This window comes from Microtus ochrogaster, unplaced genomic scaffold (genome assembly GCF_000317375.1).
Source record: "Microtus ochrogaster isolate Prairie Vole_2 unplaced genomic scaffold, MicOch1.0 UNK5, whole genome shotgun sequence".
Classification (NCBI taxonomy): Eukaryota; Metazoa; Chordata; class Mammalia; order Rodentia; family Cricetidae; genus Microtus; species Microtus ochrogaster.
In genome coordinates this window covers 17,111,228-17,138,552 of record NW_004949103.1, presented here as the reverse complement: position 1 = coordinate 17,138,552, position 27,325 = coordinate 17,111,228, and the positions used below count along the sequence as shown (strand labels likewise).

General features: G+C 49.8%; 2 protein-coding genes across 3 annotated transcripts in view; one reads left to right on the top strand and one right to left on the bottom strand.

Annotated features, from left to right (window-relative positions):
- Ccdc149 (coiled-coil domain containing 149) overlaps nt 1-14,012 on the top strand; it is a 92,545-nt gene extending 78,533 nt beyond the window's left edge. For both annotated transcript variants that reach the window (XM_013353335.2, XM_005366038.3), the window contains 2 exons: nt 2,763-2,879; nt 11,706-14,012. In XM_013353335.2, coding sequence (XP_013208789.1) covers nt 2,763-2,879; nt 11,706-12,112 — 524 coding nt within the window. In that variant the 3' untranslated portion in view covers nt 12,113-14,012. The remainder of the gene's footprint in view (nt 1-2,762; nt 2,880-11,705) is intronic.
- Nucleotides 14,013-18,749: 4,737 nt separating this feature from the next.
- Nucleotides 18,750-24,715, bottom strand: Sod3 (superoxide dismutase 3). Its single transcript, XM_005366022.3, has 2 exons — nt 24,453-24,715; nt 18,750-20,356 (listed from the first exon to the last, which is right to left on the bottom strand). Exon 2 carries the CDS (start codon nt 20,338-20,340, stop codon nt 19,603-19,605), a length of 738 nt encoding a protein of 245 aa, XP_005366079.1. The 5' UTR covers nt 20,341-20,356; nt 24,453-24,715; the 3' UTR covers nt 18,750-19,602.
- Nucleotides 24,716-27,325: the final 2,610 nt, after the last annotated feature.

The following is a 27,325-nucleotide window of genomic DNA, read 5'->3' as shown; positions in this document are numbered from 1 at the left end:
GGGTTGAAAGTATCCGGCTCATTTGTAGAGGCAGGAACGAGAACTTTGGTGCCATACGGACTCAGCAGAGCCTGCAGCCACTGGGTGCCAGCGGAGTGACAAGCCTGTGTGGCCTTCTGCACTAGTGGTCCTTTGACCTGGCATGCAGGATTTCCTCCCAGACACAACCTCTCCTCTAAGGATAAGCCAGATGAAAGCTTAGGCCACCCGACTGCCCATTAGAGCTCTGTTTAGTGCCCACAGCTGCCCGCAGACCTTTGGAGGGCAGCCGATCCAGGAGCCTTCCAAGAAAGGCTTTGAATTTCCCAAGCATGACAACAAGAGGGACAAGACCTTGGCGTGTTGCTAACATGGGGGCACCATCTCCAGGCAAGAGTGTGCAGTGGTGTGTCTTCTTCCCACCCCGCCGTGCCTGGCATAGGTGAAGGCTGACTGTTCCCCTTCTCTACATTCCCTTCGCTCAGATTTTTGCAGAAGCTTCTTGTTTTGTTTTGTTTTTTTTTTTTTTTGAGAAGCCACTTTAATAATGATATCCTAGGGTTTGGGGGGGCCAAGGGGACATTCCATCCTAAAGAATTCCCATGAGAGGAACCCCCAGGCTGCCTTGATCACTGCTGATTCCCACTCATATCTCTGCTTTAGATTCTTTGGCCACCGGGGCACCGGGTTAGAGGCTGTTTCATACGGAGGGAGGGAGCCCCCAAGATGGCTAGGAGGGCGACAGTCTACCTGCTGGAGACACATGGCCATGAAATGCAATACTGACCTTGACCTGGAGACCCACTGTGTTGCTGTTTAGAGATAAGGGAAAGGAGTCTCCTGTGAAGCTCCTGTTGCCTGTTAGCGTTCCTAAAGCCAGTAACCTAGGATCCATGAAGGCATTTCCAGATTGCGCTCTAGAAGAGGGCCAGCTTGGAGGGTATTCTGAGGGCTTCCAATGTCACCCTGAACCATTAATCCACAGTGCTCTTTGGAAAACCTTTCCAGATGGTAACACTGAAGTTTCTAGATTTGCTCCACCAGAGACAGTGGAAGTAAGTGCCTGGCAGAACCTCAGCGTCAACTCCAAGCAGTTTCTCAGCTCACCTGACACTCAGGAGACAGAGAACCCAAAGGTTATGGAGCCAATCACTTGCCATTTGCCCAAGACGGCAGCACGCACCAAGCGTGCCAAACACCAGGATCCATGAGACCCTTCAGTTGGTGACACAGTCCTTATCAGGCCTTTAGTAAGCGCCTACTGTGTGGAGAACTCTCTCACACAAGTTAATCACTTTAGTAAGACAGCGTTCTCAAGCAGAGGGACCAAGGAACTCACTGGTGAAATGTGCTTGCCTTCATCTGGTTCTCCAAAGGAGGTGTAGACATCCATCTTTACCCAAGTGGCCTTCTGGGCTCTGATGAATGGGAGACCAAGTAAAATCATGGAACACCAGTGAAAATCTTGCCTAGTCCAGACTGGAGCCCCAGCTAGATTCATAATCTGGAGCTTTTGTTTGGGGCCCAATGGTTTCCACCCAGAGAACCCTTAAGCCTTGCAAGCCAAGACTCGGTGTTTTAGCAGGCCGACGACTCTCGTGACCTCAGAGTGGCAACACTGCTCGCTCATGCATTTGGTGCCAGCGTGTCTGTCTGTCTCTCATGTCTGAAGCTGTTCTCCCTGCTGCTCATCCCGTGGCCTCCTCTGCCTTCTGCTGTGGGAATGTGGTGCTTTTCCCGTGCCCCTCATTCACTCCTAACCTCTCTATCCTCTATAGAGAACTCACGCTAACAGGCGGTAAGCTGAGTGTAGGTCCCAGGTGGGAACACAGCTAGGATAACATGGAGGACATGATGCCACCCGCCTGTGACAGTTAAATAGTTGACATGACCAGATGCACTTGGGACAGATGTCAGGTGTGTGGGAGCCGGTGCCGATGATCTCAGCACTCGAGGCATTTGCTGCATGCTCTCTAAACACCCAGTGCCTCTTCCTGACCATTCCGTTTTTTCTTCACAGTCATCCATGCTGAGGTTTAGAGAGTGAAAGTGACCCCCTTGCTGTCCCCCAGTGAGCAGGCGATTCTGTCCAGAGCACAGCTAATACAGTGTACCCCCCCTCCCAAGCTCCCTGCTGCTGCCACTGCTGGTGTCCTGCCCACCTGCTCATTTCTGCACAGCCATACAAACTTCTTTACTGGTAACACTGTGGGCAGCTGTTCCCGAGCAGCTCCTTGGGAATGAGTCAAGGTCTCCCATCACGGATGGAGGAGCTGTGCTCCATCCACACGCTAGAGAAGGACCTGTTGACTGTGTTACTTGTACTGCCCCTAGCTGAAGGAGTTTCCTAACCCAGTAGCTAGCTCATTGTGTGGGGGTTTAGTTTCATTTCCGGTGCTACGATAAAAACACCCTGACGAAAGCAAGAAAGGGTGCACTCAGCTTACAGCTCCAGATTACGGGGAAGCCAAGATGACAAGAACCTGAAGCATCTAACCACACCCCAGTTAAGGTCAGAGAGACTGTGTAGACTCTTATGCTCAGCTATCTTTCTTTTCTACAGTCCAAAAGGCCCTGACTAGGGAACGAATGCCGCCCACCGTGGGCTGGTTTTCTCACCTCAGTCAGTGTAGTCAAAACAACCTGTCAGTCAGAGGCCAACCTGGTCAAGGCAGCCCCTCATTGAGACTCTTCCCCAGTGATTCTACAGTACTCTTACAAGTTATAAATGTTACCCAGCTAAACCAGTGGCTGACAAATCAACTTTCCCATCTTCCTCATAGGGGGCAAGGACACCATGCTGTTCAGTGACCCAGCTCTTCCTGCTGTACAGAGGTCAAGGTCCCCACTGTTGAAGTTTGTGGAACCACCCACTGAGAACAAGGAGAGCACCAGGGATGGTAAGTGCCTCTCAGGTCTGCTCTCTCTTCCTGGTCTGTACCCTCCACATAGCGTGTGTCAGTTCCAGTAGTAAGTACCTCTTACTACAGCTACTGTGGGACTCTGTGAAGACATCCTCACCCCATATCTAAACACACACACACACACACTCACTCACACACTCACACACATACACACACTCACTTACACACATACACACACACATACACACACTCACACACACACTCACAACACTCTCACACTCATTCACACTCTCTCTCTATTTCTCTTTCTTCCTCTCTCTCTCTCTCGCACACACACACACACACACTCACTCACACACTCACACACATACACACACTCACTTACACACACTCACACACATACACACACACATACACACACTCACACACACACTCACAACACTCTCACACTCATTCACACTCTCTCTCTCTCTCTCGCACACACACACACACACACACACACACACACACGTCTGCAGATACAATCTCCTAGTTCTCACTCAGAACTAGCAGTCTGTGGGCTTCTTGGTATGGCATCTCCAACTCTTCCTGCTTCCCCTTTTGTGTGTGTGTGTGTGTGTGTGTGTGTGTGTGTGTGTGGTTACTCATCAGCTCCTGTCAGTATCCCTTCCCCATCCACATGTGACCTGTATCAAAAGTCTTTCTGCAGGGTTCCTTGGACCAGCCTCCCACTTGTGGCTCGGCTTAGTCTGGGCCATTACTGTGTTCTTGGAGGCTCCTCTCCAGAACTGCCCACCTTCCAACCCATCCCTGCTCAGTTCCCATCCTCATCCATCCGCTGTCGGATCAACCCGTGGTGATACCTTCCCATTCCATTTCACCCTGCTCAGTTTCCAAGTTACCCTGAGCTGTCTTGACTTTAGTGCATCAGCTCCACAGTGTGATCTAACCTACCTTCCTCCCCTCATGATTGGACGACCCTTTAGCAAGATGGAATGACTAGCTCTATCAGCTCGCGCTGTGAAAATAGCCAGCTCACAACTTAGAGCTTAGAGCGTTAGTGGGATGACGTAAGACTCATAGGGACAGACAGGTGGTTCTGCCCACCAGAGCTGGGCCAGCAAGGTTCACCCAGCATCTTCTAACTGCTCACCGCAGGCCCAGAGCAGTAATATCAGAAGACATTTCTACGTTTTCAAAAGAAACATTTCCAGGTACCTGTGAAAGAATCCCTAGATACAGCTTCTTGCCTGGTTCATCCACCATTGACCAGAAAGCAAAATTGGGTCATTGTAGCCTCCAGCTTGCACTGCTTGTAATACTGGCCTCCAGCGCATAGGGGCCTTGTATTGTGGCTAGTGGTCATGGCTTGCTGGCAGCCTGTGTCCTCATGAAGTGCCCGAGCCTCTGACTGTTCTGGGTGGCCCTGGCCTGCCTGCTGCGCTGAAAGGAGCTCTCGCTGTCTTGATCTTCACAAGGGCAGCATGAGTGAGGGACTGATTTGAAATGATAGCTTCCAGAGTCCCTTCATCAGTGCACATTGTTCCTGCCTGTCCTGAGCCAGCTCTGGGTGGGAACAAGGACATGTTCTCTGAGAGGCTGTCAGTGTCCCAATGGCCTCGTCACTGCTGTGGCCTGATTAATTCCATCTGAAAGCTGCCACACGCAGGAGGACAACAAAGCCCAGCCAGCCAGCCAACAAAAAAGATGACAAATGTCCCCTTTGGGCCCATGAGCGGGGGACACATTTTTAGGGAACTAACAATCTTTGCTACACTATTTCTTCTTCATCTTTTAGAGAAAAAGAAACAATATTTTTCTTCCCACTCTGTCCTGAAGCATTTGCCTCATCCTTATTGATGTGTGCATTGTGACTAATAAGTACTAATGATATTAATTCTGTTTGTGACAGAAGCCCAGAATAATTACTATTATTTGCAATAATATTTTCCAACTTTGCCTAATTCATAAGTCTTTTATGGAAATGTCAGTGCTGTGAGTCTGTAATTAAAGTAAAAGTAAAGCTTCTCATGGCTGGCTTAAGAGCTAATGCCCCGAGTCTTAGCATTCAAAGAGATTTGGTTCCCATAGCAAAGAATCAGAGGTCCTAATGAAGGCATGACAGCTGTCACATGTTTCAGAAGTTTTCTGTGTGTATTGATGGTTGACTTTAGCTGTTTGGATGCCTTCTAGATAGGCACGAGGGAAAGGGGGTATTGATAAACCCTGCCGTACCCACAATTTCCAGAACTCATATCTATACTGTTCTGGTACTGTCTAGCAAAGTAAACCGGAGCACACAACAGAACCACGGCTAGTGTCCCTCATCCTTTTTAGGGGTCTACCATCTCCTGGTATCCATCACTCTCTTTGGGTGTCCATTATTCCCTTCCTCTAGCTACACTAAGCCTATGGCGATAACAGCGGGGCTATGTTCCTCATACCCTGAGCAAAAGTTTAAAATAAAAATGTTTCCCTGGTAACCTCAAAGGCTTTTCATTAAAGAAGGAGGGGGTAGAGAAGGAGGAGAAGGAAGAAGAGGAGGAGAAGCCGTTGTGGGGTGCGGGGAGGGGGGTAGAGATAGATGGTGACAAGATTCACACATCTAGACAGGATTGGAATATCATATAAAGAAATAGTACAAGGCGAAGCACCAGCAACCAAAAGGGCCTGGCATAATTTAGACCAACTTCCCTTAGATGTAAATGAGGGCGGCAAAGGTCTCAGCTGACCCACAGTAAAAACACACCGCCAGTGGTTTAGGGGTGAGGCTGTTCTGAGGAAGGTTAATTAATTTTTCGGGGGCACCAGAATATACTATTAACTGTCTCAGGAGAAGTAATTTCATGAGAGTCATTTCCAGAAGGAGTTTATTCACCTCACACTGGTGAAAAATGTGGCTGGTGGAAACACAATAATTCGCTCCTTTTGAGTAACTCTCCCCCACTCTGCTGGGAGCGGGATCCGTTTTGGCTCAGTGTTTCTCTTGCCCCTCTACAGCCACTGGAAGGGTTTTCATTTGCTAGTTTGAAATTGATGTAATTGCTTCCCTGAGCTGCCTAGGATGTAGCTAAATATTTGTCGGAGTTAGGCACCTCTGTCTCTTTTGAGAAAGAATCTCTTCGAGAAGTTTTAGGGTAAGTTACCTGAATCTACCCTAAAATGAATACTATAAATTCAAGTTGCTTTCATAAAGTGATGCATGGGGTTTAGGATGTATGCTAATAGCTTCCCTTTTTCATGAATGCATGTATAAGTCCATATATTCAAGCACTTAGTAAGATATTTATTGAGTCTCTGCCGTAGAACATTGGCGAAGTTAAAAAATTAATCAGGCAAGACTTTGTACTTAAGGTAGTTAGTTATAAGTAACAACTTGAGGTGGGAAAAAAAAAAGCCTCTAAGTTTTAGGAGGTCCAGACCACCTCGTGGGAAGCCTGTCTCTGGGAATAGGGCTTGTGGCCAGATTTAATCTTCATGGAGGAGGTGGGGGCTGAGCTGTCCCCCAAAGGCTCCGTTAGGATGGAGAATGAGAGCTGCAGAGAGGAGGGGAGTGAGCAAAGGCCCTGGGGAAGATGCTGTACCGAAAGGGACTGATGTGGCTGGGTGGAGGGGTAGAAGGAGAGGAGCTGGGATGTCAGATACAAGGAGAAGTGGGTGTTGCATCATAAATTAGTGAACACTAGGTTGCAAACTTGGGCTGTGCTCCCCACACTCGGCCGCCTTTGGAGGGTTTCCATGTGGAGGAAGACACGGGGATGTTTGTATGTCACTCTAACGGGAGCCACCATCACCCGAGGCCTTGTGAAAGCATGCATTCTGAGGGGTGGAGCCAGCGACCCTGTAGCACTAACAAGCGCCCTAGACCCAGTCAGAATGGCAAAGCTGTGGGGAGGCCCCCAGCTTGGCAGTGGGGATTGGAGCGTGACCCTGTTAGGAACTGCACGCACTGTCATCTTGGCTGAACAGATCGCAACAGGCAATCCCCCCTGCCCCCCCATTCAATGCTTGCTTTACTCGTATATGTGTTCATGCATTTCATTGTAAGGACAAGTGCTGGGCTCATTTTCCAGGATAAGACCGTGAGGAAGAATAACACAAGGTGTCCATGACTGAATACAGACTTGAAAATGAGAGGGAAAATAGTGGTCAAGAACCTGTCCCTAGGATTCCTCTGTGGTGTCCAAAAGGCTGACGCAAATGAGATGACCCCTTTAATGTGAAAAATTAAATTCAGATCAGGAGAACTAGGTGGAAGAGGTTTGGGGACAAGAGGCGATGCTCACCTTGCTCAGGGGAAGCCCATGTCTCCTCCCAGTGACTCTAGTGTGTTTGTCACCTACAGCATCACTTCCGCTGTGCCAGCCATCCTCTTCTCTTCTGCGGTATCACCAAAGCCTTGTAGAGAACCTGATTCAGTCAGTCTAGTCTCTTCTGGGGCTCTTCAGTTCTGTTCTAACCAGGGATCAGATATTTTAAAACTATTTAAACTGACACATAATGGCTGCACTTAGTTATGACTTACGGGATGCCATGTGACATGTTACACATGGATATAGTGCATAAAGACCAAATCAGAGCAGTTGGTATAATCACCACCTCAGACAGTCACCAGGCTTTAGGGGTTAGAGACCTTCAAAAGCCTCTCTACTGATTGTTTTGAAGTCTACGAATAGATTCTGTCAACCTTACAGCTTTTTCAAAGTTTATTAAACCTTTAAATGCATACTAGGTAACTAAATGCACCCCCAAATGAGTATTTATTTAATTAAATTAAAACCCCTGTCCCTTCCCACTCATATTCATCAGTTCGTTTCGTGCGTTGTGTTAAAATGGATCATAGATGTAATAAATTACCACATGTTGTGGAAATTCCAAGCTGCATTTTTTAACTCAGCCTTTTCAGATTATACCCACTTTTCAGGTTATAGTTCACCTTACATATCCAACTGCATAGGTTTGTACTTGAAGATACATAACGTGTCTAACTTACATAAGGAATCCTCTCGAATTTGTGTTTTATCCTCTTCCGTAGTTAACACACCTGTCACCTGTCTGAAATCCAGGGCTGGGTGCCCTAATTTGCTGGGTCACTTACCTGTTTGTTGTGATGCAAGGGACCCCTCTCCCTGAACCTAGAGGACACAGACCAGAGAGGCGGGTGCAGAGGCTTTAGCCAGCCAAGCCATGACTGATGCCATGGAAGGATGAGAGTGAGAACTGCTACATGCATTCCCCTGCGTCTCATTCAAATGGGTTTGTAGAACAAAGCAAAGCAGTTGGCTGTGTTGTGTAGTGAGTATAGTTTTGAAGGCTGGGAGGGTCAAAGTGTCGGTAGACTCTGTGTCTGGTGAGGGCTCTCTTCCCTCTTGGCTGTGTGCTCACACACTGGAGAAAGAGAAGGCTCAGATCTCCTCTTCCTAGGAGGGTACCGAATCCATGGTAAGTGACCCATATCCATGACTCACCTAAACCTCTCCCAAAGTCTCACCTCCAAATGCCCCCTTCTGAACTGGGGGTGTGGAAGGGGGCTTCAACCCCTGGAGAGACACATCTGTAGTGCTGGAGGACAAAGCTGGGACTGTACATTTCACAAATGGTGGAAAAGATGAGGAAGGACACTCTTGTGGCTTTGAAGTCTGAAGTCATGTGACACAAAGCAGTACTGAGATAGCTAATGGGAGAAGATGTGTGTGGGGGTGGGGGGGTGAGCCATTTCTAGAATGTAACAGCAGATCCTCCAGGGAGGTGGTAGGAGTGGGGTGGGAGCAGTTCCAACTGGACACTAGACTCGTGAGTCTACATCTCCTACACAAAGCATGATGCGCAGGCCTAAGGGATGTTATTGTGGGTGGGAGTTCGATTGCCAGTAACTGAATGGGATGAAGGAGAAGGAAACAGGGCAGATACACAGGAAGGTATCCTCAGAGAGCCAGGAGTAGACAACAGGTCAGCAAAGGAACGAGGAGGGTCAATGTATGGAGAGGGCTGAACGATGTTCTCGGGGGTTCCCAATGGAGCCACTCAGCCTTATCTCCCGTGGTGAAAGCACTTTGCAGATGGGACTCATCTCTGGGAGTGAGGTGAGAATATGGTCCTGACTGGACAGTTAAATGGATCACTTGTGATCCTGACTGGACAGTTAAATGGATCATTTTACAAGATAGAGGCAAGAGCGAAGCATGGCCCACATCGACAGGCCAGGCGATGTGGCTGTGGAAACGGGCATTGGAAGAATTCTGCCACCAACCAAGAAGCCACCAAAATCTAGGGAAAGTGGGAAATGGATTGTGCCCTAGAGTCACTCAGGGACTGTGCTCCTGCTCTGCCCAGGGAGACCGACCGAGGTGTTAAAGAATCGGTGGGTGTGTTTTAAAGTCACTAAGAGGGTGGGCATTTGTTACAAGGCACAAACAAGACAGTAATCTGTGTGCACCCAGAAGTGGACTGGAAGCGGAAGGAAAAACCCTGCTATTCCAGAAACCACCGGCAGAGCCAGCTAGGGAGGAGGCTGTGGCTGGGGGAGACAGAGGGAGACTAGATGGAGAAGGTAGGCTCTGAGCACTACAGACCTCACAAGGGAGGGGCTGGAGACAGACCCAGGACATTAATCAACACTGGGACAGGGAAGCGGTGGAACAGTGATGAAGGGGGGCCTTAGCTAGCCTCCTCAAGGGGCTTGTTTTCTTCTCCTTCCTGGTCTCAGGTGAGCGTGTTGGTTTCACCCTTGTGCCTTCTACCACAACATGCTGCCTGGCATAATGCAACAGACAGCTTATTATGGGCTAGTGCTCCTAAACCTGTGAGTCAAAATCCAAGGGCTAGGGATGTGGCTCAGTAGCAGAGAGAGTGCCTAGCTTGTGAAGGTCCCTAGGTTCAATCCCCACTGACACCCTCACCCCAACACATGCAATGCCTCTTTCTTTATGTCAGTTGATTATCTTGGTGTTGGTTACAATAATGGCAGGCCTCTCCAGTTCTCCCCACATATGTTAATATTTCCACTCAAAAGTAAAAGTTAAATTCTGTTTTTAAAATATTCTTGGATGTTCAGATGATGCCCAACACTGTAGACAAGTCAGTAGAGGCTCCCTATCTCATGGACCACAGTTTGACAAGAAGATAAACCATGCCATGTGTGTGGAGCAGCTCCTAGCGGCAAGGGGCACCCAGTAAGTCCTAGCCAGTCAGCACTCTAGAGCTGGAGGAAGTGGAATGGTTTCTGTGGAGACCTAAGGAGTCTTGTGCTACGTGTGGCTTCCTAGAGGAGCAGAACCAAGATAAAGTTCATATATTAATGATAAAGGGATGATTGGATAGGTTTTACTATAGGCTATAAGGACTGGTAGGCCAACAGCAGACAGGCAGAGGACCAGGTTCTCGGTGTAGAAAGCAGGATGCCTTGGTAGTCCCAGCCTGGCGCTGAAATGCTCGGAAGGTTCCAGAGAGCTGCTGGTATTGATTCTATGATGGAAAGCCTGCTCTCACCTCATGTAAGGTGCATCCCCACCATGCTGCCTTCCTCGGGTTCTGTTTATTATCTGGGCTGGCAGCTGGAAGGTGCCTCCTCCATTCCAATCAGGTCTTTCCAGTCACTATCCCACACATCAATCCTCCCCGAAAAGGGCTCCCAAACTCATGGGTGTATCTCCGAAGTCCTAAACATCTCTTCAGACAGACAAGTTGGCAATAAGCCTATCACAAGTATGTTACATAGCTGGAAAGATACATGTGCGTGAGCCAACCTTGGAAACTGAGTTAGCAGGTCCTTAGGAGCTGACCAGTGTCAGAACTAACCCAGAAGCAGCAGGCTCCCTCAAATGGTGTAATGTGGGAAAATGGAAGGACCATGTGTTCTGCCTCCTGCCAATCTTCCACAGTCCAGCTCCACCCACCAGCTGTCAGCCAAGAACATTCCTGTACTTGTCTAACGGTGGGCCTGACTATACCTAGTGTGTGTTGTTCTACTATGGTTCCAGTCAGGTACTCGGAAAGCTTCCCTGGGGCCTTTGTTCTTGCACCAAGGCCTATGCTCTTGCTAGACTCACCCAACTTTACATCCTCCCTCTCCTTTATCACTGTGGTTCCTGAGGTCCCAGGACACACTAGCTTATGGGAAACTCACAGCATCGTACCAAATGCACATGTCTTGGTACTAAGAGCAGTTGGCTCCTCCCTGGCCACATGATGCCGCCTCATTTATTAGGCCAGGGAGGGACATTAGCATCCTCCTTTTCACTCATCTGAGAAACTGAAGCTAGACAGGTTGTGACCATACAGCAAGTGAGGAGGGAAATGGGGACACGGTGACAGCACCTCATGCTCATTCCTTGTCTTCTGCCTCCTGCTTGCTGCACCTCTAGAGTTTCTGGCAGATTGGGGTGTTTAAGGCCGAGAGTCTGGTGCTGAGGGAGGGAGCTAGAAGCCATTTGCACATAGTCTTTATCTAAAGCTGGGCAAACATGGTGTCTTCCCCTCATACAGTGAGGTGCTGTGGAGAAGGGTGGAGATGGCACTAAATCTCCCCAAGTTATCCTCAGAAGGCAGCTGGAATCTCTGTTTGTCACTAACAGGTCCAGGTATTTCCTCAGCTTCCGAAGGACAGCTTTTGTCCTCAGACTTAGTCTTCTACGGGTATAGGAGGTCCCTTGGCAATAAGGCAGAGGTTTAAGGAAGGTGCTTGCTTGGCTTCTGAACATGAATCCTTCATCCACCTGGGCTCCAGTGACCTGCCTGGAAGAGGAAAGAGGAACTATCGGTTCTTCAAGGTCATGGTCAGGTCGCTGGGCAGGAGTTGACAAGAGCAGAAGATGATGCCAAGCTGCTGCCAGAGAGTTGATGCTGTCCCTTGTCTGTTTTCAGGGGAGACTCAGAAGCAGGAGCGAGATGAAGGCTGCACAGCTGCTGAGGCGTTGACAGTGCCCGGGGATGCTGGGAAGCCTGCTGTCAGCTCCCCAACACAGCCGAGCAGCAAGAACCAATACTCCTGCTTTCCACATCCTCCGTTACCCCAGCCACCTTCAGAGGACGTAACCATGGTGGGAAAGGGGCTAACTCAACTGACTGATGGCCAGGAGGCTGCAGACCTGGAGGAGGTCACAAGGGAGGCTCTCACAGAAGAGCAGAGGGGTGACCCAGGCCCATCTCCTCCTAGTCTGGCTCTCCAGAACCACCTGCCTTCCATGCAGCCAGAGGCCAAGGCAGCCAGTGTGGAAGGTGACAGAGGGGTCTCGGAGAGCAGAGACACAAGAAGCACTGTGCAAACATGAGGGGAAGAGAGCCTGATGGGGTGACATAGTGAAGACACCAGGAACAGCGAGGGACGCTCAGAACAGGCATCCAACCACTTTCCGCTAAAACACCTTCCTGTCTGCAAATGAGAAAACGCTGTGATTCTGCTACAAGCTGGGAGCGCCTGATGGTGCCAGCTCTGTCTGATTTATTAAATGCTGGTCTGTGAGCTTCTCGGTGTCACCTCTGTCTGCCGAAGACGTGCCGCTGTGAACATGGCCGGGCACAGGAATCGTAGTTGCCATATGGCTGCCTTTCTACATCCCTCTCCCTGTCAGCATTTGTTTTATTAGAGAGAAGATGTTTTTCTATTAGCATTTAATGTTGTCCGTTAAAATGATGAGAGAAGCTGGGAAAGGAAGGGTTTTTTGGGTTGTTCCTCCCCCGCCCCCCGGGTCTCAGCCTTGGGACTGACTGGGTAGCTAGAAATAAAGATGTAATTGAAGTGTGTTCATGCGGCCATGGCTGCACTTTGTCATGTAGCAATCTCTAGGGATCCCCCAGAAATGGGTGTTCTTTGCACCCAGTGTTTTATGGTGGTAGGTGGGAGGGACCAGAGCAGGCTGGGAAAGTTGGGCTGCAGGTTGGAGAGGCTGTTTGCTGACTGAGCGCAGAGCTGAGTGTTCTAGCCAAGGTCTGGAGCTTTCCCTGGCCTGGAGGGATGGATAATAAGACGCTACCAGGAGCCAGGGACTTCCTAGTGGTATTCTGATGGTTGCTGTTGTTGGTGGTATATATATGGTATTAGAAACACTAGCTGTCTTTATCCAGCACAGCCTGTATAGGATGATGTGGATCTTCGGGGTCTGGGGAAAGCTCGCTGCTTAGCATCATCCTGTTTCCCCACTTGAAACTCTGAACCACTCACTCCATCAGCAGAATGTTGCATCTGGGCCTCCAGGGACTCGAGTTTTAAACACAGGACTCTGAACTTGTGGTCTAGTAGGGGAGGAGGAAAGATGAGTTCATTCCTGCCTTGACCACAAAGGGAACTGTACACCAAGTGTAAGCTCCAAGGGGAGAGGAGGGAGTCGCCCATGCTGCCTGCTGCTTCCTCGCAGGGCGAAGATGAGCTACGGAAATTCACAGGGTCATTGAGCCCCAGACTTCCCTTTGAGCTGAGCTCAGTTCATCTCCCCAGGAATGTGGGGTGGCTGAGATCCCCAAACTCAAACTGCCTCTGAGAGCCAGAATGGAATGGACCTCAGAAACTCGAGCTAGAAAGGGAAGTTCAGAGACGGCACGTGTTCCCATTTATCCTAAAACCCGTCTATGCCCTGGTACTCCTGGGCACACCTTCAGACAGGGCCCCAATGTTCTGTTTATCCCTTTGTCCCCTTCCCACAAAGGCCAGTCCCATAGAAGAGGCCTTGAGGCTGCAAGTTCAACATGGGCCAGTAGTCCCGAAGGGATTTTTTTTTTTATGTCTGGATGGAGACCTCAGTTGGCCATATGTATTTGGCTACATATGGTCAGTATTGCTGCATAGGACACCAGAGCTGCTAAGGGAAACCCAGCCAGATGTGACTCAGTGAAAGAAAATAAACACTTGAACCTCCCAGAAGCTGTGGCTTGGATACACATTGAGCAGGTACACGTACATCACTTTCAGGAGAGTAGGGTTTATAGCGAACTCTGGCACCTTCTAGTAGGGCAAGAAGCTGCAGTGAGCCCCAGGGTCTCTGCTTTAGGAAGTCAGGAGGAGAGGGGTCCAAAATGTAAGCTCATTGTATGCAGCCAGCCTGGGGCCTGTGTTATTAGATGGAATTAGAGCCAGTAAGTTGATGTTGCATATGTAACCATGACAACACACATCCCCACTTCTGCTGTGCCCTCCCAACATGGCTCTTCTATTCTGTAGACAATAAAGAGAGTTCCAGACGCTAATTATGGTTTCCTTTGGTCTTTATAAAAGAGTTAATTGTGGCATCCTCTCTCCAACTCCACCATATCGCCTACGTCCACCATGATATTCTCAGCAACAGCTCATACTCAGAGAAGCTTAAACGATAGGGTAGTGAATCCTATTGTGTGGCCAGAACTTCTGAAATTGAGCATCTCCACTCAAGAATTTTCCAGGGATCTGGGTACCCATCTCCCATCTCTGCTTGATTTGAGTCAGTTGCACTCACGGTTGCAACAGCTCCAGACATAACCTCTATCGTATTATGTTCAAAGGCATGAGGATAGTTCTCCCAGGAATGTATAAACACGTTTTAAGTGGCAGAGGGGAGGAAAAGGGGTTTCTGGCATACTTTGATCTTCGCATAGTCTCTCACGCCTATGTCTAGACGTGTGAAATATTATTGTGATGGGTAAAGGTCCAGCTAGGTGTGCCCTCTGCCTTCTCCCTGATATGAAGATGCTAAAAGAGAAACTGACAAAACAAAATCATGCCTTAGGCAGCAGAGTGAGCAAGTAAGTAGATTTGACCCCGAAATAGCTTTTTTGTTCTTACTTCATAAAGCAGAATATTATGTTGCTGACGGGTCTGCAGCTGGACAGCAACTGTGGTTAGGAGAAGACCCTGGTTGAGGCCGTGTTCCCTCCATAGGTGTGTCTGTCCTGTGAGTTTTCCACCTTAGATCCTTGGCCAGCAGAGTGCAGCGAGAGTCTAGAGACGCCAATTTGATAGTCCTTAAAGAGAGCGTGTTTGTGCTCTTCATCTGTGCTGTGAGCCCTTAGGCATGGAAATGAATTGGTGCTTGAGAAACCAGCCTTTCTCATGCTCACTCCCTCCTTTCCCAAGCCTTGCCTGTCCCCTTTTGACTGCTCCCCCACTCTTCAGCCTCTTCAGCATCCCTTTGAGCCCCGCTAACCAGGAGGTCCCTGCTAGAGCCTCCTCCCCAGTGAACCTAAGTCAACCGGATTAGTTTGGGTTCCTTCCTGGCTTTCTGACACACTCTGTCATCCATCACAATGCCAGGTTCTAGAGGGGGCCCCGTTGGTGGCATTCCACACAGTGGATTCTTATGACATCCCTGCCCTGAGAGGACCTGCACCAGCTCCACTAGCTGGCATGAGAAGGTCATTTTTCTTGCTCATTAATATAATTCTTTCCTGTCTGTCACTTTACAATGTCGACTTGTTTTTGTCCTTCTTGTTTTTCTAACCCCCTCTCCTACCTCACATTCAAGGGCTTTCCTGTATAACCCTGTGAATTGCCTGGGTACAGCCCTCCTCTTGGGCGGTTTCTGCTGGGGTGTTCTGGAAGGTGTGATTGGGAGCATCCTTCCTTCCTGTTTCTGGGCATTCATTCCCTCTAAAGGCAGCCACTAGGCTGTCCAAAGGTCAAAGGGTGGTCACGAAATCACACTCGAATGCCGTCCTTTCCCGGAGCAGCTGAACAGAGAGAGCCAAGAGGAGTGCGGGAGAGGGTCTAATTAGCGGGAAAAGCAAGGAAAGTAGGCCAGCCAGGGCTCTCCAAAGTGGGGCTGCACAAAAACAAACCACCAAGGCGCAGCGTGGGCACAATTTACACCTCTCACTAAATGACAACGTTTCCTTTAGGCTGTGGAGGGAAAGTCCACGCCACACTGGACAGCTTCACTTTGGCCAGTCCCCATGAGCTTGAGGATGTATGGGGAGGGAATCTCAGCCGAGGCCAAGATTGCTCCTTTGGTACAAGGCTTGTCTGTTAAGCAGGAGTTGAGTTAGTTTGAGCTCCAGCTCGGAAGTGGGAAAAACCAAACCAAACAAAAACACGAAAACTCCAGGCTGCTGGCGTACACTTGTAGACCCAGAGTACTGAGACAAAATCAACATGGGTGGGTCCCTGGAGCTCCCTGGGCAACCCAGTTAGTTATTTGGTAAATTCCAGGGCTATGAGAGACCCGGTCTCAAAACAACAAGATTAGTGGACTGTGCCTGAGGAGTAACACTTCCGATTGCCTTCCTACCGCCACAGACATGCACGGACACGCACAAGCAGCACTAAAGTACCGTACGTACATGGTACTGTTTTCTAAAAGCTACTTGCTGTTTTTTAGTTTTGTTTAATGAAAGAAGAAACTTCAACTCCTTTGCACAGCGAGCTGGGTTCCTTCATCATCACAGATCATCTATCACTGGATCTCATGCCACTATTACCTGAAGTACAGAAGCTGGGGAGAGGGTTCGCTGCTGGCGTGAGCCGGCTGTACACCTGAGGACTGGAGTTTGGATGCACGGCACTCAGGTGAAATCTGGGTGGATGTGGCAGTCTCCTGTTCAAGACTTTGGGACACAGAGACAGACTCTCAGGAGCAGCTATCTAGACTAGCCAACACAGTGAGTTCCAGAGTCAGTGTATTTGAGAGTTTGGAACACACACACACACACACACACACACACACACACACACACACACACACACACACCCTTCATATGCAAAAGGGGAAGAAGTGGAAAAGGAGGAGGAGAGAAAGGGAAAGAGGGTGAGTTTAGGAGCTCTGTGGCTCAGGGGCAAAGGTGCACACGCTTAGCAACCAGAATTCAAGGCCCAGAACCCTGTAAGCAAAGTTGTTTTCTGAGCTCTGTGTGTGCATCATGGCAAGTTCACGCCGTGATCCCCGCATCACACGCAAGCGCACAATGAATTGTTTGTAAGTGTTGACTTTGCTGACTTGGGGACTAAAGGTCTGCATTCGCTGTGTCACCCTTTCCCCAGCCTCCACCAAGGCCGAGTCCTGGCTGTGCATAGCGTCCGGCATTCTACGGCGACCTAGCCCCTGCATTCTTTCACCTGGAGTTCTTTAATCACATGGCAGTAGTGAAGACTATGGAGAATGTAAAGATTTTATGCATTTTGTCCAAACAGCAGATCTAAACTCGGTTGGTTTATTTCCTGCAGGCTTTTAAAGCTGGCTAAAGCACTCACTGATTTGCTCTATTTTCTTAAGTTTTTTAGTATTTTTGTGTATATGCACTAATAAGCCCCACTTGGGAAAAAAAATTAAAAACATCCCTGCCATTCTGAAAAACAGCTTATCCTAACATCTAAAGATAGCATCCCTAATTATTGTCTACATTGTGTGTAAGCTATGCGGGCATCGAGCATTATTCTTGCTTTACCAGCTGTGGGTAGGTGCAGCCATTACATCAAATGCTTCTAATTTTACAGAAAGAAATCAAAACAAGTGTGGGTTTAAGTCCCAGCAATGAACGCAAACCCTGTGAGTCAAACCGGCAAACTGATTAGCAAGCCGGCCAGGAAGTGGAAACAGCAAATATAAAGAGATCCATAAGCCAGATCTGTAAGATGACGGAAGTAAAAATAGAAGCCAGGGATCAAGTAGAGTCCAGTGGGCGGTCTTGGTGGCACACAAGGTTTTGTGCCAAGAACCAGATGTCCGCCTTAATGGCTCCCAATCTTTTCTTCTCCTTCTGTCCCCTCCCCGCCAAAGCTGTAAAGGCAGAGCAGTCTCCTGTTGTGTCCTCTGGTTGGTTGGCTGTGGCAATACTTTCTAGAAACCTCAGGTGGCAAAGCTTTTCTTTACTGAAATCCTTCTAGTTGCATGACCCGCGCTACCTTACAAGGTGGCTGGATCCATTGTTAGGGATAGCTTTGTCCGATTGAGCTGCCGCTGTTAATAGACTAATTGGGTCGCAGTCAAAGATGTTCTGCTCAGCACCTCTCATGTGCACCCCCATTTAGGCTTCAGAACAACCCTTGTGCCATGACCATATTTTATACGAGTTCTGTGACTCATTCAAGTCATACAGCTTGGAAGCATGTGCCAGAGTTGGGGTTCAATCAGGTCTTCCTATGTGAGCCCAAACTGCTGACTAGAATTCCCTTGTTCTTTCAGTGACCTGAAACTTGTCCTCTTGCTATTTTCCTAGGGTTTCTTAGCTCTGAGCACCCAGGATAGTTGCTAACTCTGTGAATGGACAGAGTAAACATGGATTGGATCTGCTAGGGTGTTTGGTAGCCCCAGAAGAACAGAATGCAAGCCATGAGATGCAGCTGATGATCCCAAGCCTGGCTTCCCCCAGGCTTCTGAGTTGGCCATCTCAGAGCAGCAAAGGAGAGGATGTGGCTAGAGATGAACTTTGTTCCTCTCCATCATGGGCTGCCATGCCACTGGCGTCTTGTTTGCACGACTTTTAACTATGGAAACATGGTGAAACTCAGCATGGGGTGGCGGGGGGAGGGATGGATTTCTGGCTGTGGTTCAGTTTGTCTCACAGCTGAGGTCTGGGAGAAGTGGAGGATGCCTTGCAGGACCAGTCAGGAAGCCTCTGCTGGGAGGTACTCAGATGAAGTGGAAGACATACACAGGCTGTTCTCTTATGTCTGGGCAGCTGCATGCCTGGGTACCTCAACACTGACCTCACTCTCAATCAAGTAGGGGCTCCAGCCTAGGACTCACTTCACAGCCAATGGGTTTTTCTCCCCTCTGGCTCTGGGCCGTGTCTATATCTTTTTGTAAGGAAGCCACACACAGGTACATTTAAATGTCCTTGAATGGCTCTTACTCCTCAGCCCTCCCGAAGGATAGCAACTGATGATGGACCCTTCTCCCTACAGGACTGGGGAGGCAGGAGGCGGCTTGCAAAGGCTCCGGGATATTTTCAGGGGGTAGGAAACTGAGCTGAGCAGTCTCAAAAAAGTACCGGAGGCCAATGAAGGACTGAATTGCTGCGTTTTTTTTTAATGTGCAACACAAAGGTTGCGAAATACCCTAGCAGGAGCTGCTCTCGGCTGGGTGCAGGCACCATATGGGAAATAGCTGAAAACAGGAACTGGGGCCACGGCAGGAGGTGAACTGAGACGTGGAACCCTAGGTGTGCGTGAGACACGGTGTTCTCAGCACCTAGGAGGAACAAAAGGAAAAGAAAGAAGAGGCCCCTATGGAAGAAAGGAGTCTCTTGTGTTAGGGGTTAGGAAAGAAAAGAACAGCAAGAAGAAGTGGGGTGGGGGTATTTCGGTAGACCTGGGGGGATGTTCTCAGAGGTCTGACTGGGAAGTCCTCATTGCCGAGAGTGTGTGAGCAAGTTCCATATCGGCGGGGGTAGGGGAGATTCTCTGGGAGCAAAACAGCCTCAAAGACTGTTTCAAATGGGATTGTAGGTAGGGGCATGTGTGATTGTCCGGACACAGAGGGGCCCTTAAGGTAGCCTATCCAGCATGGAGGGGAACCTCCATCATATGGAGATATCTGGGGCCCGAAGGAGCTCTCCTCTGTGGAAGTGCCTAGAACATGAAAGGACTCCTGGGTGTGAGGTGTCCTGGAACACAGAGGAAAGGTGTCTGGGGGACATCTGGGGAACACGGAGATGACAGGGCGTGCTGGTGGGGAGTGGTCTTGAAGGCATCTGGAGCCATACAGATGTGTCAGGGGTTAGTGGAAGCGTATAGGACTCGCAGAAGGGACTGGGTTGTCTGGAAGACATCTGTCTGGGATGCGTGGAGGCGACTCGGGGTGGGGAGCGTGCGGAGGCATCTCTGCGCGAAATGGTTGGACTCTGCGGCCAGGAGTGACACTTAGGCGGCTTTGCACTCGCTCTCCCGCCTCCGCTTCTTGCGCTCTTGTGCCTGCCGGTCCCAGGCCTCGTAGTTGCTGGCGCCTACCACACAACAGGCGAGCCGGCGACCAGCGTTGCCATTCGCCAGGCTGGCCTGATTACCGCCCTGGCCCATGTCATCCTCGCCGGCGTGGACCACCACCGCGCGGCCCAGGATTGAGTGCGGGCCGGCCAGCGACGCGGTCAGGCCGGTGCGGAGCTTCCAGAGGCGGCCATCGCGCACCACGAAGTTGCCGAAGTCTCCCGGGTGCTGCGGGTGCGGCACGGACATCGGGTTGTAGTGAGGACCTGTGGACTCACAGCCCTGGCTCAGGTCCCCGTACTGATGCACGTGGATGGCGCGGCTGGAGACGTTTGGCTCGGCAGGGAAGCCCTCCAGATCGAAGAAGGCCTCGAGCCTGGAGCCTGGCGACAGCTGCCGGAAGAGGACCAGGCCGGTGACCCGTGGCTGATCAGTCGCCAGCGAGGCTGAGGGTTGTACCTGGCAGATTGCGTACTTCTCCGAGGCATCTGCCTCCCGCCGTCGTCCCATCTCCATCCAAATCTCCAGCACTTTGGCATGAGTTTCTGTTATCTTCTCAGCCAGGTCAGGCGTGGTCTCTGCTAAGTCGAAGCTGGAATCCTTCTGATCCGACACGGGCTGGGTGACAGAGCCACGGGCCGCCAGAAGCAGGCCACAGAGCAGGAAGGCCAGCATGGCTGAGGTTCTGCACCTACAGAAAGTTCCCATACACGTGGGAGGAAAGCAAGCCTTAGTCACTTGAAATATCCTAAACTCACAGCCCCACAGGGGACTGCCTGGGCCATCTCCCATGCTTGTCTGGGCTTGCTGGGTGCCAGGCACAACATTATGGGCTGTGTACACAGTAGTGTCACAGCCCTACATTCAGAAACTCACACAAAATGACAGTTCTCTCACGTCCTGTCTCCACAGCCAATAGCTGATAGGAGCCTTAGGAGCCTGTATGAGCAGGTGTGTGTGTGTGTGTGTGTGTGTGTGTGTGTGCGCGCGCGCGTGCACGCGCGCGCGCGCGCGCGCTTCTGCCCACTGGGGATTATCTCACTGCCTTTTCAGATGCAGCTCTTCCCAGTCCCATTTCTGATCTCCTGCCAAGCTCTCCCCAAGTCCTTCTGGTAGCCAGGCTCCAGGCTCGAGGCCTTCTTCGATCTGGAGGGCTTCCCTGCCGAGCCAAACGTCTTGGTTTTTGCTGGTACCAAACGTCCCTCTGAAGTGTTTGCACCCTGACCCCCACCACTTGCTAGCTGACTTGGAGCTTGAGGTGGTAGCAGTTTCGTTTCTTCAGGATTTCTTTCTTCCTTGAGTTCCTGCCATAGTTTCCTAACTGGTCCTCAGCCTTTGTCTGTCTGTCTGTCTGTCTGTCTGTCTGTCTGTCTGTCTGTCTCTGAGTTTCTGTGTTTCTGTCTGTCCCTAGACTGTGCCCACTGCCTCTCAGCTCCTAGGTTCATAGCAGGCATCAGGATGCCTAACTGTTGAAGAAAGACAAGGGTGAAGGCAGGCAGGTTCTCAAGTCATCCATCACAGTTAGTTCTAAGGCTGAAGTTGGAGCATGGTGCTGGGAATACCGAAGAAGTCGTATCCATCTCCAGGTGGGGGTGGGGCTAGCGTGCAGATCTAAAACATCACATCCAACCCATAAATATGAGCAAATACATATCAGCTTCAAAAAGTTTAAGTTTTAATCTAATATAGGAAAGGATGAGAAGTTTGGGCTTTGAAAACCAAGGGAACTGGGGAAAAGCAAAGGGTACAGTCTAGGGACAGAGATGGACCCAGATCCAGAGAGACACACCCTTAGGACTAGTTAGAGTGCTATTGCAGGAAGCCAAGGCAGAAACTGTGAAAGCTATTCCTAAGTGGAACTGGCAAACAGAGAATGGCATAGGTGTGGTAGCCGTGGCCAGAAGGAGGAAGAAAAGTAGTAGTTGCCAGAGGCTGAGGTGTCCCAAAGAGGAGAACATGTGGTTATATGTGGGTAGCAGGCCCAAGAGGAAGTGGGCTAGATTATGTGCAGTGGTGAGGACATCTGGACAGATGCTGGAAGCTCGGGCCTGGCACTTGGAAGAGGCCAGGAGATTAGCTTAGTGTTGAAGTGTTGAGTGCATATCAGATTCTCTCTCTGTCTCTCTGTCTCTCTGTCTCTCTGTCTCTCTGTCTCTCTGTCTCTGTCTCTCTCTCTCTCTCTCTCTCTCTCTCTTTCTGTGTGTGTGTGTGTGTGTGTGTGTGTGTGTGTGTGTAGGAGCCCAGGGTAGACATCAGACATTGTCCTCAATTGCTCTTCACCTTATATATCAAGGCAGAATCTCTCACCGAGCCTGAGGCTTGTTGTTGCCCTTCTGGCTCATCTGGCTAGCCAGATGGGGATTTCCCTAGCTCCTCCTCCCCGTCTTTAAGAGAATACAGGTGGAACACCATTCCCATCCATCTCTTTACATAGTTTGCGGGGATCCAAACTCCCCATCTTTGCTTTACCCATTGGGCCAACTCCCCAGCCTGGATTCTGGTTTCTAAAACCAAGATCCCCAACCATGCCCCACCCAAGAGATCCTAATTCAGAAGAGCTTAACTGGTTTTTTTTTTTTTTTCTTTTTGCTTTTGAAAAGTTTAAATATTTTGGAAAGGTACAGACACAGCTGACTCACTCGGTATGTGGGTGATCCATCCCAGGATGCCTCTCCATGGATGCCCAAGTCCCTTACATAAGATAGCCAGATGTGTGCGCAGAAGCGGCTCAGATGATCCCGTGCACTTAAAAACCTGCCTGGATGCCTTACTGCAGCCTCCAGGGTCAACGCTGCATAAATGGCCATTGCAAGGAGAAAGGTCTGTATGTGTTCAGTGCAGATGTAGGTTGGGCTTTTCGTCTGTTGTCTGAGGTTGTCTGGGTACCTAGCCCAAGGACATGGAGGGTGGCTGTACTGTGACTTCGTAGGGCTACAGTCCATAACCTCAGGTCCTTACCTGTAAAATAAGGCCAGTTCTGCTACAGAGGCCACGGTGAGGGTCGAGGCAGTTACTTATAAAGGGGATACTTTCAAACGTTAAAGCCTGCCCTAAGGGATTAATGATGCCTCTGAGGGGGTAGTTGAAGGTCATCTGTCCTTTCAGGGTCCTGAAGAGGAGCCATTGAAAATGAATGGGGTGTGAGTTCTTCCAGAGCTGTTACAGAAGGGCAATTTAGTATGGTGATTAAAAGAATGGATTCGGGAACTCTCCTTGTGAATCTAAAACTCAACTGCCACCGATGCTCTAAGGTTAGCTGCCATTGCTGGTTCTAAGCTCAGCAGCAGTGCTGAGCTGCAGAGTGTCGTTGGACCTGCTTCCTCTCTGAATCTGTTTCTCACCTACAAGTGGGGTGCAGGCATCCCTGCCTCTGGGGCTCTTACTACCAGCCTTCAAAGAGAACATCAAAATTGCCAGCACCTATTGAAAACTTTGGCGGGTTACCTGTTGAAAACTTTGGCGGGTTACTGTTAAAAGCCTTCGGCTCATGTGAATTTTGTACATATATAGGTGTGTGTACATCTGTGCATGCGTGTATGGTGTGTGGAGATCATTGATTGAGTTAGATTGACAGGCCAGTAAGCCCTCCGGTCCACCATTGTGCCTGACTTTTTCATGCATGCTGGAGATCAAACTCAGGTCCTCGTGCTTCCATGGCAAGCACTTTTCTCCGCAGTCCCCCTGCCCCCCACTTTGAATCCTGGCAAACACCCTATGAGATGAATGCTTATCTGGATACAATGGGCGGAAAGCAGAGGCCCAGATGTAAGCAGCTCTCCCAAGGTTATGTATTCACTGAAAAGCTAAGGGCACGACGTGGAAATGAGTGGCTGTCTCTCAAGCCCATCAGAACCACACGCCACAGTTTTCCACTAGGGTTCTCGTTCAGAGCAAGTTCTCAGCACAAGGCGGTACATGGCTGCCAGCCAGAGGCTCCTGATGGAGCTGTGAAGACCGTCAGCTGGGAGATGCTAAAGAAGCCAAGGAAGGATGAGGGACCCAGGAGAGATTTGAGAAGGAGTAAAATGGAGAGGTATCATACTGAAAAAGTGGCATCTAGAGATCCCCCCCCCCTTTTGAACGTGGGCTCGTGTTGCACTGCTGTTGAAGCTTTGGGGAATGGGTGGGAAGTAAGGGAGCAGCCTTGTGTATCTGCCTTAGCTCTCCCTGGACGGGATCCTCTCCTGAGGCAGGCAGACTGTCACTCCGCATGTTCTGTGCTTACGCTTTGCGTCAGGAATTCTCCCTTCAAAGCCCAGAGCAAAATCCAACTACAGTGTGTTTGTGGGCTTTTCTAGGAACGAACATGCTTCCTTACCCCCAGGTAAACCCGGACTCCTTGTTCGTGAGGTCTCCTCTCTTTGGGTATTTTCACCTCTTCAGCTGCTCGTTAGAAGGAGCACTTGCTGTCAGCCAGAGCTGACAAAACCCTGGGACTTTTAACTTCCCAAAGCAAGAGACTCTTGACGGTACCTGCTCATCATCAACCTTCATAACTCCAATGCCCAAGCCACGCAGTGTCCAAAGACAGCCTTCATTCCATGACATTTATAGAGCCAAAGGACTCTAGGACCAGCCACAGAAGGCCAAGAGCAGGCAGCTTTCTCTCCATTGCCTTCCTCCCCCTCTTCCCATAACCCTTCCCCCCATTCTAGAGCACCCAGGCCCACGGCTAAACAAGAGCAGACTGAACCTTTTCCGACAAATGCCGACTGACCCAGCCCAGTCTCCATCTCTTCAAAAGCACACTCCTAAAAGAATGAAGTTAAGCTCAGTTTGGCACGCACCTGTCAAGCTCTCCCAAGAGCACTTTCCCTCTGGCGAAGTGGGGAGCAGCACCCAGCTAGGGGCCTGAGGAAGAGCCTGTGGGCTGCCTCCTCAGAGCGGTCTGGCAGGCTGTTTGTGAGCAGCAGTGAGGCCAGCCCCGGGGAGTGGTCAGCAAAAGGGAAGAAGGTCATTGGACTGGCTGGGAGAAGAGAAGCCAGCCTGGCTGTCCCTTGTGGTAAAGTTGCTGCCTTCTCCTCCTCCTCCTTTTCTCTTCCTCCTCATATTCTTCCTCCTCTTTCTCCCTTTGTTCCTCTTCTTCCTTCCTCCTCCTCCTCTACTTCCTCCTCTTTCCCCAGCTCCTCTTCCTCCTCCTTCCTCCTCCTCCCCCACTTCTTCTTCTCCTATCCCCAGCTCCGGGATCCTTTCCCACTGCTCCTTCCCCTTGCCAAGTATGCCTTCCGTGACTTCCCTGGCTTGTGCAGACGCAGTCAGTGACCTTCAGAACGCAGCAGGGGAGCAGAAATGAGAAAGAAATGAGCTTGTTTGGAGAGGTGGACAATGGTCTCTTTATTGAGGGGCCTTTTCTTTTCCCCTGGCTCCCTGGGCTATTGACTTCTGCTGCTGGATGCCTGGATGTGCTTAAGACAGACATGGGCACTTGGCAGCTGAAGGGGACTCTCTCTCCAGAACTTGCTGCCACACAGGTGTGGGGCAGGCAGGGTAGCATGCCTTCACAGCCTTGCCATTTCCGACCATGTACCCTCTTTACCTCCCTTTCAGCATCTGTGAAACAGGCATGGGATATGGATAGCCCTATCTCCCTGAGAACCAAAAGAATAAACCGGGGTCTAGCTCTCATAGCGACATTCGGGAGTCAAGTAATGGCCACAGTAGTGGCCTGGCTGTTGTATTGAAGTGACTGAGGAGGAGGAGTGTATGTTTGTTTTTAAACAGGCTCACATGTGTTTCCAGGCTAGCCTCAGTTTGCTATGTAACAGAAGATGTCTTTGAACTCTCAATCCTCTGTCTTCAGCTCCCAAATGCTGGGGTTACAGACACGCCCCACCATTTTAATGTGTTTTTGGGGATCAAACATGGGCCTTCATCTTACATGCTAGGCAAACACTCTGCCCTCTGAGCCCCAGCCCAGGAAGATCTTTTGAATACAGTACATGGACTGGAAATGTCATGAGCCTTCAACTCCAGGGCCATTATTTCTTTCTCTGTCATGAACTCTTGTCCATCAAGAAGCTCTTTCTAGAAACAGAAGGTTCTCTTTCCCAGAAACCCCACCATGAGAAAAGTCAACTTGCGGCTACCTGCTTGCCCTGCCCCCTGAATTCCTTCAACAAATGGTTACTGGGTGCCTGCCCCACACCAGGCACCAGGTCGCACACCAGAGACTCGAAGCTGCACAAGTCCCCGTCCTTTGTGGTTCCCAGTCTTAGGAAGAGAACAGAGGTGGCAATGGTACAACTAGAGAAAGAGGGACAAGACGCCCCCTGACACCTCCAGGAGCCAGGCAAGGTGGGTAGGAAGTTGTTGAGTAATCTGACATCTGGGCTCCACCCAGAGTTTAATGAATCTACTTCAGGTAGAGGCTCCTAGAAGCACTGTGGTTAATTAAAAACAGATGGTTCTGCTGGATCTTACAGAGTACCAGATGCCACCCACCACCCATAGCTACCAGCCTCCTACCACCCATAACCACCAGCCACCCTCAGCCTCCAACCACCCATAACCACTCTACCAGATCCTGGCTTCTTTTCCTGACTTTTTCATTTATTCAGTCCTTGAAGTAATTCTTTTTTTTTTTTCTAAATGTTTTTATTTGAAACGAGCTGCACTAAGCAGGACCTTAGTTTCCCCACTGCAAGGTAAAACAGCACAACATTTGGTAGCATAGCTCCAGTATGTGGACATTCTTCAACTCGCCGTTTTGGGGTACCTTGAAGTAATTCTTGCATAAGCTCCTACCCACTGTTTCAAGCGGCACTATCTTCCATGAGCTTCATTTTATTTCTTTCAAGACTCGAGAAAGCATTCGTTCATTCTGGGCTCCTGGGATTAGTGCAAAGCCCGGACTCACTTTCATTTTTATGCGCTCTAGGAGAAAATTGCCTTCTCTTACTCTCCTTGTAACGCTCATCCCCTTTCCTTGGATATCGTGATCTCATTTCCTTCCTAGAAGCCAACTTTACTGCTAGGCTGCAAAATTAAAAGACAGTCATTTTTAGATGAAAAAAAAAAAAAAGAAAACAAGCAAAGAGGCCAAGATCTGGCCTCTCAGTCATCATATTTGATGGCCACCAGCCTGCTACAGAGATGAAGGAAGAGGGACAAAGAGATGGCAAGCACTGTGGGTTCTGCAGTTCTCTCCAGCAGCAGGGAACTTTGCAGAGGTGGTACGGGACCATTTCTGACCCCTTGGGCTGTTAATGTGTAATAAATGAGGCTCAGGATTAGAAACACTGAGACGCGCCTCTCCTACTCCCGGAGAAGAGCAAGCACTCTGCTCAGGACCTTTGTACTTTTGTGCAGGAATGTCAGCTCTAAATTTTTTTTTTTTTTTTTTTTGGTTTTTTGAGACAGGGTTTCTCTGTGGTTTTGGAGCCTGTCCTGGAACTAGCTCTTGTAGACCAGGCTGGTCTCGAACTCACAAAGATCCGCCTGCCTCTGCCTCCCGAGTGCTGGGATTAAAGGCGTGCGCCACCACCGCCCGGCTTAAATGGCATCTTTAGGAGCTAAGTTTCATCAACAAGTGGTGTTTCAGTAACCTTGGAAGCCAGGGAAGCTCAGATCACCTCCCCCCAAGGCCAGGCGCTATGCAGTGATGGTTTACCCAACCAGCCCACTTCAGACACCCGGGAGAAAAACCTTAAGTGATTCTGGC